This window comes from Drosophila elegans, unplaced genomic scaffold (genome assembly GCF_018152505.1).
Source record: "Drosophila elegans isolate 14027-0461.03 unplaced genomic scaffold, ASM1815250v1 contig_208, whole genome shotgun sequence".
In the NCBI taxonomy this organism is placed as follows: domain Eukaryota; kingdom Metazoa; phylum Arthropoda; class Insecta; order Diptera; family Drosophilidae; genus Drosophila; species Drosophila elegans.
The window spans coordinates 10,303,754-10,317,261 of record NW_024545578.1 but is presented as its reverse complement, the minus strand read 5'-3'; the positions used below and the strand labels follow the sequence as shown (position 1 = coordinate 10,317,261).

At 39.5% G+C, this 13,508-nt stretch overlaps 2 protein-coding genes across 3 annotated transcripts in view; one reads left to right on the top strand and one right to left on the bottom strand.

The window, feature by feature from the left end:
* Window positions 1-13,508, bottom strand: part of LOC108146679 (elongation factor-like GTPase 1) — a 78,954-nt gene that overhangs the window by 42,097 nt on the left and 23,349 nt on the right. The window lies entirely within an intron of this gene.
* LOC108146680 overlaps window positions 3,923-13,508 on the top strand; it is a 29,851-nt gene continuing 20,265 nt past the window's right edge. Inside the window, exon 1 of the mRNA XM_017272736.1 lies at window positions 3,923-5,739. Within this exon, the coding sequence (XP_017128225.1) occupies window positions 4,282-5,739 (1,458 nt within the window). The 5' untranslated portion in view covers window positions 3,923-4,281. The remainder of the gene's footprint in view (window positions 5,740-13,508) is intronic.

The window sequence follows — 13,508 nt, the reverse complement described above, 5'->3', positions numbered from 1 at the left end:
GGCCAACAAGAATTGGTAATTGATGCCAAGATTGCACAGGAAAAAATGCCACCAAGGCTAGTCACTAACTTGGGGATTTTTCAATTTTTAATAAGTCATATGAAGTTGTGCTTATCACTTAAAAAAAAACTACAAATCATTTTTAAACGGCCATACAAATTCGATATTTTAATAAGAAATAGTCAGAGATATTTATTAAATTAAAATCTGAGGAAGATTTCTAAATTCGTAAAATTCGTAAATCCTTTTTCGGTTGGAATGAGTTTCTGTTACACCCCGGGTAAAAACATTATTTTTTCTCAGTGCCTACCACAGCGAATTTTTTTTCCAAAGCTTATCACTGAATTTGCGAGCACTTCTTGTGAAATTTGTTACCCACGTCTTGCATAATATACGGCAGCAACTTGCAACAACTGCAACTGTTCCAACGGCACGGAGACCTTTTTGGGTGCGATCAGGCACTGGCCATTACACAAATAATAGCTAATAACAGTAATAATTCAAATTAATTTCGCACCATTTGAAATCATTATGTGATAAAGAGAAGATACCGCAGCAAGCCCAGCTGGAAGAGTGGCGGAGTCGGTGGCGGTGGTATCAAGATCGCTATTAAAATAAAAATGAAGACAAAACTTTGGCAGATAAAAAAAGAGCAGCGCTAAAATGGCACCGAAATAGAGAGGAGAAGGAAAACCGAAGCGAAGGCAACCGAAAGCCAATAAAGTCTTGGCCACAAGGAAAAAGTTGCGCAGAAAAATTACCGCCAAAGACCAAAAGATCAAGCCAGGGGGAAATAAACAACAACAACGGCAGAAGGAAAAAGCGGCTGAAAAAAAGAAGATTGCTATTGGCACTTGAGCAGGAGCAGCAACATCGTGCTTCGTCTCCCTCTCTCTTTCACTCATTTAAGCCCCACTGAACAAAATCAAATATTTTTAAAGACTGATTATTTATTTAAAAAAAGGTACTAAAACCGTAAATAAGATTTCATTAAAAGCGACTTGTTATTTATTGGAAAACACTACTGTGATTTTTATTATTAAATGCGAAAATTAACATTAAAATCAGAATAGTTAAAAATCTTTTATTATAAGAAAATGAAGACATCAAAAGATATATAAAATGTTGTATTAAGAAAAATATAATAATCTTTATAATCATAAAAGCTAACAGAAATATAAATTTTTTAATGAAGAATACATTTTCTGCACTGCAAAATGTAATTTAGTTGTTAAAAATAATATTAACAGTAAAAATTGAATTTTAAACTCGAAAAACATTTTTTGACCAATAAATACTCCTCATAAACTCAAATTTTAAACTTCTAAGAAATGTCATATTTTACTTGATTTTACCAATCTTGCAATTTTTTTTTCAGTGCAGATCATGCTAAACAGTTGCAGCCTGCAGTGAAATAAGAGGAAGACAGCATAGAAAAAGGGCAAAAGCATTTTCATAGCTCAGTAAAGTTCAAGAGTTGCTGCGGTGGTGCAGCAGCAGCAGCAGCATCAGTTGCTATTGCTGTTGCTGTTGTGTTGTGTTGCTGCCGTTGTACTTAGATGATCGTCGGTCGCATATTTTATAGCAAGCAAAGAATGCAGACGCCGCCATTGCGTTGATGTTGCTGCTGTGTCTGCTGATGTTGCTGCTGTGCCCGCTGCATATGCACAAAAGATAAGAGAAGAAGAAAGTTGCAACCACGCAACAGCAGCACCCACTCACAGCAGCAACAGCAACAGTTGCAGAAGGAGTTAACAACTCCGGCGTTTATTCCATAATGATTATAAACGCCTTATGTGTGTCAGAGTCGGAAACCAAACAGTTGACCAGTTTTCCACCCATTCCATGCTAATGAAGGAAGCGCCTGCAGCCTTGTCAACGTTCTAACCATTCTGTTTTCCATTTCCCCCTCGTTTTTCCTATGTTTTTTTTTTTTATTTTTTGGGTTGCGAGATGGCTTTGGGCTCACCCCATTAAGTGGCTCTAAAAAGGGCTGAGGAGTCCAGCCTCTTTCTCACAAATTACACCACATTTGCCGCTGGCAAATTTCTGCCGCTGCCACAGCAGCAGCAGCAACACATTCACAGACACACACAACCAAGAGCAACTAGCAACTGGCAACCAGCAACTTGCAACACACAAGCAGTAGAACAAACATTTCCCGCATCTATCAGGTGCATTGATCTATGGCTATTTTTTTAATTAACGCTCAGTTTCTTTTATTGCGCGGCTACGTGAAAAATGGGAAGCTCCACAACAGCCTTTCCGCTGAACTTGAGCTTTAGTTAGCAACGTTTTCTTATTAGTTCATTTGTTATTGTTTTATTGCAGTTCCCAGGCGGTAGGGAAATTGTTTGCAGCCCAATAGTTGGCTTGGAAAATGAAAGGGGACTTGGAAAAATGTTTAATGACATACTTAATGCTCTTGGGAATTAGGGAACACATAATTCCGATTTATGGATTAAGAAATTTGAAATTTTTTAAATTTATTTTAAATTACAACAATTATACAATGCAATTGTAAGGTACAATATACTTTAAGAATTTAAAATAAAGTAATCGATATATTTAATATCTTTAAAATATTAAAAGCCTGTTCATAACCTAATAAACATTTGGACACAATAATTGTTTTATAAATAAGCTTGGTCCTATCTAATATTTTCATTAAGAAACGATTGTAAAGTGGTACAGAAACCTTAACAAAGCACTCTTTGTGAGTGTATAAATATGAGAACACCGTGAAATGGAAATGGATGAGCCCACTGAAGTTCATTAGAAGTTCTGAGCACGATTGGGGCTATAGATCACCCAGAGGGAGAAAGGTCTCGAGAAACGAAAAAATAGAAATGATACTGGGAGAGAGAGTGTCCGATGTAGAGCTATATACTTCCCAATCTGCAATTAAGAAGCCCGCGACAAATTATGTTTAATGCGAAAGCATTTAGCTAAATTGAACCAGAGAGAAACCAAGAATTTTTCAGCTGGTTTTGGGGAAGCGGTGTTAGGTGTTAGCTCGTCTGGTTCTGCGAGTACCAGTCCAAATCGATGACAGACTAAACGAGCCAAGTTGACATTGAAGCGAAAGCAGCTCAAGAATCAGGCCGCATGCAGAGAAAAATAATTCATTAAGCTAAAATTGTTTATGGAATATTAAAGATGCTTGATCAAGGCAAAGGAATTTAATTAAAACTGGGCTCAAAATGGTATTTAACTTTAAAAATGTCTTAAAACAAAGAATAAGCTTAATAAAATAATTTTATTTTTAACAATCGCTAAGTAATTCTGGAAAAATTAATAAATAACATTTCTATATATAAAAAAAAATTTTATTAAAAATTTTTAATGGTGGCTCCGCTAATTATTACTTTTAAATATACAACATAAACGTTCTTTGGTCGCGAATGTTTGCTTTTGAATGGGTTTTTTTTACCGTGTATCACTCCTTATTCCTCTCTTGGCCGACGTGTGTTGGGAATGACTAATTGAATAGAGCATGGGCTCGTATATCTCGCAGATACGTATCCGCCAGATACGTTAGGGAAGGCGTGAGTCCGGCCTAATGGCTTCGCCCAGCAACATGTTGCAATTAACGCTCTTCATTTGTCAATATGCGCCCTGGCAACATTCGCTGCCAAAAGCTGGCAACATGCACAGAGAAAGCGCTCTTCTCTCACAATATCATAAATATATATATGTATATATTTCTCTGATTCTCCCGGGGTCTCTCCGCTTGCGATTCTCAGCTCTCCGGTTGCGACGACGACGACGATGATCGCAATCGCGGCGCGCAACATGTTGGCTTCAAACCGGTCTGGCCATGAACTTTGTGAAAGAAGCTACCAAAGCGAAGCTCCAGTTGGGAGAAAAGTCTGCGGCGCGTTTTTCCGTTTGGAAATTTTTAAAAGACGCTGCCATCCAGCGGCCTGGAACATTTGTAATCCGACGTTAGAAGTCAGCGGATCGTGGCCAAAAAGTGTCCCAGCCAGCTGGCAAATACAAAATAAACTGATAAACTGATTCCTGACTCTGGACCTCGCGTGTGTGTCTGTGCCCGAAGATTTAGAGTTACTGTTAGTTGACACTAATACGAGAGCCAGTGAAATACGAGAAATACAAGAAAAACCGTACGTGAATCGCGAGTGCAAAAAAATAAAAAACCCCAACAAAAATAGGAAGAAAATTCTCTAGAAAAAAACAAACACAACCCAAATCCCCAAGAAATATCGTAGAAAAATCTAACAGAAAGCTGACGAAACCGAAACTGCAATCTTGGTCAAAATGGTGCGGTTAAGTGCAGCCTGGAGCTGCCTTTTGGCCCTGACAGCGTTTGTATCTGCTGGTGCTGCCTCCTCGGCGGACTATCCGGGTGTTATCGAACTGGTGGGCTATAGCAATCGCCGGGCACGCACCTATTTCCAGGAAGCACCCCGCTCCAATCCCAATCCCCCAGCCGGCCTGGCCTCGGCCAAAACCCGTGCGGACATTGAGACAGTGAAGCGGAATATCCGGAAGTACGACCGTTTGCTGGAGCTGGATACGAAAAATCTGCCCGAACAGCAGAAGGATATGCTGGCCAGGATTGTGGAACGGGTGGCCAGGCTGAAGGAGTCCCTGGACATTGAGGAGCAGCAGTTTAACCAGCAGGAAGCCACTTCCTCGAGGAGCAGTGGTACTTCGAGTACCACGCCTCAAGAAACGGAAGCGGAGACGGAACTGGATCAGGAGCCCATTGAGCAGAGCACCCAGCCACCCACTGGATCCACCGAGGCCGAAACGGATCCAACTCTGATCCTAGACGAAACCACACTGCTGGAGCTGCAGAACACGATGAACGAGCAGGCTGCCATGAGCACGATCATGAAGGAACTTCCGACCACCACGGATGTGAGTCAGCAGCAGGAAGCAGAATCGGAATCGGAAGCCACCGAGGAGGAGGGCGAAACCACATCACCCAATCTGACCACCCAGTCGGAGGTTTCGACTACCAGTGATGAGTCCCTCACCGAGTCCACCGATCCCGATGATCAGTTTGTGGCCGCCCGATCGAATAACAATATTGCGGCCATAACGGCAGCGGATGATCCCGATGGCACCACCACAACCACAGCGAATTCGGGCAGCCAGCAACGCACGCTAACCACCATGGGAAAGCTGAAGAATCGGGCCACCAAGCGACCTTTCGCCCACAAGGTCACCGCCGCCCTCAAAAGAGGAGGTCAACGTCCGAGTGCCGTGAGTGCAGCGGCGGCCAATGCGGCAGCGGCCTCGAAGCCAAGCAGTGCCACCACCTCCACCGCCAGCAGCACCACCCAAAAGCAGAAGATCGCCACCAACAACTTCCAGCAGAAGCAGCAGCAATCGAAGCCACTGCAAAAGGTCACACCCTCGATGGGAGGCGGTGGATCCTCGAACCCTTCATCGTCCATCCCTTCGGCCACCACAAACTCAGCAGCTCCAGCCCTGCCCATCGAGCAATTGTACACACGTACCCCTCAGGCCAATATTCCACTGGCAGCAGCGGCAGCAGCAGCAGCAGCAGCATCTTCCTCCGCTGCAGCGGCAGGATCTGGAGGATCAGCCGGATCCGGAGCTACGCCAGCCACCTATAGTGGCCAACAGGATACCATGGTCTACGATGCTCATGTGAATGCGTCGGCTTTAATCGACAGCCTTAACACACACGCTCGCGAGGAGTACTACCAGCAGAAACTGGGAGCGGCCAACAAGGATAATAAGGTAAGGTCAAATATCTATTTTATTGGGAATTAAAAACTCGCGAAAATCTACTCAGAAATATGTAGTATAATAATTCTTTAAACCGGACGTAACCTTGAACTTAAAAAAAAAAACCTATTAGGTAATACAATTAAATTTTCGTCTTTTCTTAAGCCCTTTTTTCCATTTTGTTTCTTTTTAATTTAATTAATGATTCAGCCAAGCATCTTTTATTAATTGATAGTTGACAAAATTATTTTTAACAAGACTAATAGGATATTAGAAGAAGTAATTAAGCTTGAATGCCTACATAAAAATAAAACAACATGACCTTAGAAACAACTGTTTCAGTGGATCTCCTAATTCCTTTCAAAAAAAAAAAAAAAGACCCTGTCCATTCTTGGGCTTTATTAGCAATGACCACCAAAAAACCCAAAGTTCAAAGGGGAAATGTAGAAAGGGGAAAGGCGGCAAGCGCCGATCGAGCTAGATACATATTTCTCAAGACCTAGACCGGCCTAGTCGCCGGGACAGAGACATCTCTGGACAAAAAAAAAAAAAACGGAAACCGTTTCGGGCTAAGCAAACAAAAACTGGAAGAACCGAAGTAAAACCCCGTTGAATGTCAAATGCAGAATTATTGGAACAACTTGACTCTCAAACTATAACAACAAAGCAACAAGCGATGACAACGACAACGGCAATAGCAACAGCAACAACACGAAGGCATAGAAGGAGCCACAAAAAGTTTAGCGATACACAGAGAATAAAATCTGATTTAAAATTATAGAAACAAAACTAGCTTTCAAAAATGATAAAGTGATTTTAAATGTTTAATAACTTAATATTTACATAGTGAAAAAACAAACAGCTAAGATTTAGCTGTTTCTATTAAAGTAAATATTTTGCAATACAAAAATTGTTTATAAAAACCTGTCCTGAGATCAACAAAACACAGTTTCTTTATAAATCTTACGAGTTTAAAAACGAGATTGTTTATTATCAATTTTTTTTCTCAATGTATAGGGGTACCGAGCTGGGTTGCCGACTTGGGTAGTTGGCCAAAGCTGGCCACTTGTTATAAATGGAGCGCCTCCAGGTCTTTGGCTTTCCATTGCAAATCGATTGTCATAAGCCGGAGGATGGAAAGAGGAAGGGAGCAGCATGGAAAGCAACCAAAACTTTCAATACAATTGTTGAGTGGGTCAGTTTGTTTGGGTTGGTTCGACAGCGTATCGTTTTGTTTTGCTGTTTTTTTTTTTTGATGACATGGACAAGGGAACTGGTCAAGCCTTATTAGATACAGTCAAGACGGTCAAAACTGCAGTCGGTGAGACAGCGATGAAGATGGAGGGCATCTGACTGGAGGATCGGCAATGATTTGGGCAGGCAGGCATCGGAATGCCAGGCAATTTGTTGCCACTACTGACCTATAAATTTTGATGTGCACCTAACAATGATGATTGGTAGTGGAGGCCGGAATGACTTCGCGTTTGAGTCGGTTTGAGAGATTCTGCGCAAACAACGACATAATTTATGGCCATGGTGCGATCGGCTATCGATGCAAGACGACACACATAGTCCAGCTTCTATTCTCCAGCACTCAGTTCCCAACTGCCGACCAACATCATCGACAGGTTGAGCAACTCACTTACCCAGCGGACGGAAACAGGTTGAGTTGGCGTTGCAAGATTCTAAGTAGCCTGGACTTACCTGAAATGAGAAGAGAATTAAACTAAATGAAAATGTTTCACTTGGCCATGGGTGGTTGAGTCACTGGTTGAGTCTATGCCGGTCGTGTGCCTAATTAAAATGGCAGTCACATATCCGCACCTAAATGGGTTGCCTAGACCCGCGACCAGTCTAATGAAGACTTTAATTGTTTGTTTGCTGGCTCAATTGATCTGCAGATTAATCGAACTGCTCTTGTGCGGTTAGCATCGTTTGATGCCGTTTTAAGTAAAGGCTGTGAATGCTTACGATTATGGTTGCCGCTCTGGGAATGTTGGTGGAATTTAAGAATGAGTTGGATTAGGCTTGGGTCCCAGTCCCCCAGAAAATTAAGCCGGGGAAAGTTAAGACCTGAGCCTTTCATTGCCAATCCCAAGTGGTGGTTCCCATGGATGTTGGATTTGATTTAACCAAAAGACAGTCGCCAAGCTAGAAAGCATTACGCGTTTATCGCCTCTCTCTGCGCTTCTCAAAAATATTAGCTTGGGTGATGGCTAATCTTTTGTGCTACACAGGATTTTCTTGTCCAAATAAACTATTAAACGACTTGCTTCCGCAGATGTAGACGCTGTTAAAACGATCTTTCTACACGCACACATCACCTGCCACACACAGCAGTTGGCCCATGAAAATATTCCATTGAGTAAATAAAACGAATTGAAAACCTCTGAGTGAAAATTGATCATTAATTACGATTGAATGCTCGGACATCCAGCATGTTAATGGGCTTCGAAAGGTCATAAAATTAAATCAAAGCCGCTTGAGACAACGGCGCTCATCAGAAGAACTTTATGAGCTACCCATGATGGTCAGCTGAAGAGAATACCGAGAAGATGATGACGCTTGATCAGCGGAGCGTCAAGCGCGAGGTTGGGTCTTGATTGCCGGCTGTCGGTTACCGCTAGGAATATCATAAATTAACGATTAAGCTCAGATTTGTTTACGGTTACCGCAGAGGCAGAGGAGTGTACGGAGAATGCCTTGGTTTGGTTTTAGCACTGTGACCGTGTGTAATTAACACATTGTTAAATAGATTTGAGCCTTCTGGCCGGCATTTGTTTTTGGCAACAATCGAAAGATGAAAGCATAATTGTTACATTGCCAACAAAAGAATTGGGGTTCGCTTCTTCGCTAATTTGCATACAAATAATAATACAAGCTGGGGGAAAACTTTCGCTGCCAGTTGAATTTACACGCTTTCTTCTCCAAAACACAATCGACTTAGAACTGCAAACGAGGCTAAAGACCGAAATGTATTTTGTTTGATTTGTATAGACAAACCGATTGTGCTTAATTATAGAGGGCAATTCACCGTTAGTTAGTTCGTTAGCTACATAGTTCTATGGCTAGGTCATGTCTGATCCAAGCTGCGATCTTTTTCGCATGAGTTGCAAATTCCTCAATTCCCCTCAATTCTCTGCCACTCTGGTGATGCAACCACCGACGTACGACTTTTTCACGCTTCCAACTCGGCTAATTATCGGGTAGGAGGAGCAGGCCCAGAGGCTTGGCATGAGCCAAAGCTTTGGAAAGACCTCCACTCATAATAATTAATTATAGCCTTGCCATATGCATCATACAAAGAAGCAAAAGAAAATTTAACTGCAATTTAATGCTGAGCAAAGTGATGGGTATGCTGAGACTTATAGAAGGAAGAACACCTTTAATTAGCCTGATTCGAAAAATAATTATGTAAAAAATACCTTTAAATTAAAACTGAACTCTTGGCAATAGGATTTCTAATGGTTTTTTTTATTACATTTTAGCTTAGCTTATTAACAAAATAATAAATCAGCCTAACCAGATCTCACAACGTGTTATAGTTATTTTAATTGGTTGAATATAAAAAATCAGGCATCCAAAACGGAACTTAATTCAAGGCACAGAACAATAATTATATTAAATTGAACAAATTGCAACCTATTAGCGAAAGAAGAAATAACCAAGTTATCATGATAAACTAGTTCACTGAATGTATTTTTAGATAGCTTAAAATTACAGAGATAATTTCACTTAACCTAAACACTTTGCACAAGATTTATTCGGTTAGTTAGATTTACTTCGTACATATATCTATATGACCTTTCCCCCTTAACTATCCATAGTAATCAGACCAATTCGATCACTTTCAACCCAACTTTCGATGGCGTTTTCTTTGTCTAACAAAGTTCGACTCGTGCCTCGATGCAGCAGCAATGACACTAACAATTTCACAAGTCATAGAGCATATAATCATAGTCTTGGCAGCCAAGTATGTAACCGAATGGAAAACATGAAAAACAAGAAAGAAAGCAAACTTCGGCAAGCCGAAGTTCATATACCCTTGCAGCTATTGCATGAATTAAATACTTTTGAAAATATTTAAATTATGATTTACTTGAGTATATGCTGAAAAACATTGAAACTATGATGATTTGCAGCTCAATTATAAGATAGTTATTTTATATATTTTTATTATTTCTATGGGAGCTATATGCTATAGACGTCCGATTTTGATAAAATTTAAAACATAATTCTGAAATAATTAAACATTGCTATATGTCGAAGAACTAAACAAAAAATTAAAAAACAGAAAAGTTATAATTTTTTTTCATTTATTTTTCCGATTGTTCCTATGGGAGCTATATGCTATAGTCGTCCGATTTTGATGAAAATTAAAACATAATTCTGAAATACTTAACTATTACTATATCTCGAAGAACTAAACAAAAAATTAAAAAACAGCAAAATTATAATTTTTTTTCATTTATTTTTCCGATTGTTCCTATGGGAGCTATATGCTATAGTCGTCCGATTTTGATGAAATTTAAACCGTAAATCGGAAATATTTAACCATTACTAAATGTCGAAGAACTAAACAAAAAATTAAAAAACAGCAAAGTTATAATTTTTTTTCATTTATTTTTCCGATTGTTCCTATGGGAGCTATATGCTATAGTCGTCCGATCCGGCTCGTTCCGACTTATATACTACCTGCAATAGAAAGACAACTTTTGGGAAAGTTTCATGCAGATAGCTTTAAAACTGAGAGACTAGTTTGCATATAAACGGACGGACAGACGGACAGACGGACATGGCTAGATCGACTCGCCTAGTGATGCTGATCAAGAATATATATACTTTATAGGGTCGGAGATGTCTCCTTCACTGCGTTGCAAACTTCTGACTGAAATTATAATACCCTCTGCAAGGGTATAATAACGTTGAAAAAAGTGAATTGCAGTTAATGTGAGTTTCTAGAAATCATAATGAAACAAGAAAGAAAGCAAACTTCGGCAAGCCGAAGTTCATATACCCTTGCAGCTATTGCAAGAATTAAACATTTTTGAAAACATTAAAATTATGATTTACTTTCGTATATGTTTAAAAACATTGAAGCTATGATGATTTGCAGCTCAATTATTTGATAGTTATTTTATATATTTTTATTATTTCTGAGGGAGCTATATGATATAGACGTCCGATTTTGATAAAATTTAAACCATAATTCTGAAATATTTAACCATTGCTATATGTCGAAGAACTACACAAAAAATTAAAAAACAGAAAAGTTATAATTTTTTTCATTTATTTTTCCGATTGTTCCTATGAGAGCTATATGATATAGTCGTCCGACTTTGATGAAATTTAAACCGTAAATCGGAAATATTTAACCATTACTAAATGTCGAAGAACTAAACAAAAAAATAAAAAACAGAAAAGTTATAATTTTTTTCATTTATTTTTCCGATTGTTCCTATGGGAGCTATATGCTATAGTCGTCCGATTTTGATGAAATTTAAACCGCAAATCGGAAATGTTTAACCATTACTAAATGTCGAAGAACTAAACAAAAAATTAAAAAACAGCAAAGTTATAATTTTTTTTCATTTATTTTTCCGATTGTTCCTATGGGAGCTATATGCTATAGTCGTCCGATCCGGCTCGTTCCGACTTATATACTACCTGCAATAGAAAGACAACTTTTGGGAAAGTTTCATGCAGATAGCTTTAAAACTGAGAGACTAGTTTGCATATAAACGGACGGACAGACGGACAGACGGACAGACGGACAGACTGACAGACGGACGGACAGACGGACAGACGGACATGGCTAGATCGACTCGCCTAGTGATGCTGATCAAGAATATATATACTTTATAGGGTCGGAGATGTCTCCTTCACTGCGTTGCAAACTTCTGACTGAAATTATAATACCCTCTGCAAGGGTATAAAAAAAAAGAGAAAAGAGACGAAGGCGGTGCCAAATCAAAGACAAAGGAAAACCCTCCTACGGTCCATCAAAGAGTGTGAAATTTGTTGTCCAACAAGTTAACAGACAACGAAATCGGCAGCTGCCGCCGATTTTCCCTATACACATATAGACACACGTGGACAGCGGAAGAAGGCGTGACTCGGTCAGCCGATTATTGACATGATGAAGTAGCATGGTCAAGTGCACTTATCGAGGTCTATCTGTGGTCTGTACGGTGGATCCGCGTGTGTGGGCTGATCCAAGAAGCCAAGAAACTTGGCGAATTGAAGGTGGAAAATGCAGGGAAATCATGCATGAAATTTTGACGCAAAGTACTTCTAATTGAAAGTGGTTAAATGGCAGCTGAAACAATATAATGATGGACATACTAGGGAAAATCTAAAAATATCATTAAAATACTCAAAGTTGTATGCATTTATTTAAAGAAAGTGATTTCCAATTTGTATACTGAAATAATTAAAACTAAGCCAAGTTTAATATCTCTAATACACGGTATTCTTATTGATGAGAAAGCGGCTTCTGTTTCCGAAACAAGCAAGCATTAAAAACCTCACAAACATTTACCAAATTTCCCCCGGGTAATTCAAGAGACTCATCAGCTTTGAGTTCTTCAATCGAAAAGTCAACACCACATGCATGAAGAACTCTTCCATACCGTAGCTCCACAAAAACATTTTCCCCTGAGCATGATCCATTACATCACAAACACAGATTTTGAGGGGGAACATGTTTTGGTCAAACATTTACCGCTTTGTTTTATCAATTGCTTGTTAACACAAACACATGCCGACAGAGAGATGATTGAGCTGACCGTTAGAGGAACGACATTAGTCGCCCAAAGTTATGCTAATTTCAGATTGTTCAGAAGGAAAGGCTCTTGGTGAAATGATGATAAAACAGAGACAATGGGTGATGCCATGGAAAACTGGTAGCAAGTTGTGGTTACACTGGAGAAAAGTACCTCAATCCACTTGTCATTTAATTAATGGCTTATCATATCACAGCTAATCATTTTAAATGAGAACTATTTTGATTAAAGCAATATTTAAATATATATTTAGCTTGTCAACAAGTTTGATAGTGTTTTACAAATACAAAATTTGTTACATTCAAATTAAAATTCAAGACAATAAAAGATATATATGTTATCCACCCATGGTTTTTAAAAACGGTTACCTTTGATAGACGTTAAACTAATATTGCTAATGCTTTTTCTCAGTGCAACGGAAGCTGCATATCTGCTATCGAATGCAAATGAAAGCAGTGATGCAGAAAGCTGAGAAGGCTGAGAGAAAGGGGCAGCGATATGCACTCATATATGATTAGGAAAAATCGAACAATGCTCCGACAATCCAATCCAATCCAATACAATCCAGTCCAATTCAATCCGGCAGGCAGAAGAAAGCAAAGACGCCGCCAATCTTGTCTCGGGCTTTCTAACTCGCTTGTTTTTGTTTTGGGAAAGGGTTTTCTGTTTCTATTTCTGCGGTGATTTATTAAAACTTTTACTGGCAATTATAGTGGGAAAATGGGCGTGTGGACGCCACAAAAATCTCACCCACTAATAACTGTAATTTATTTGCCCAACCGGCGAAAATTATTGCTCTTTGATTGGTCATCACAAGAGACCACAAAGCAGAATCCCAGAAATGCGAAATGAAAAGTGAAATCTGGCAAAGGGTCTCGTAGCCGCAAAACAAAAGCCAAAACAAAGGCCATAAAAAGCGAGCAATGAAAGGGGAAAAGCAAGAGTAAAAATAGAAGTGGAAGCGTCTTTTCAATTAACCCAAGAACCCGGCCAGAT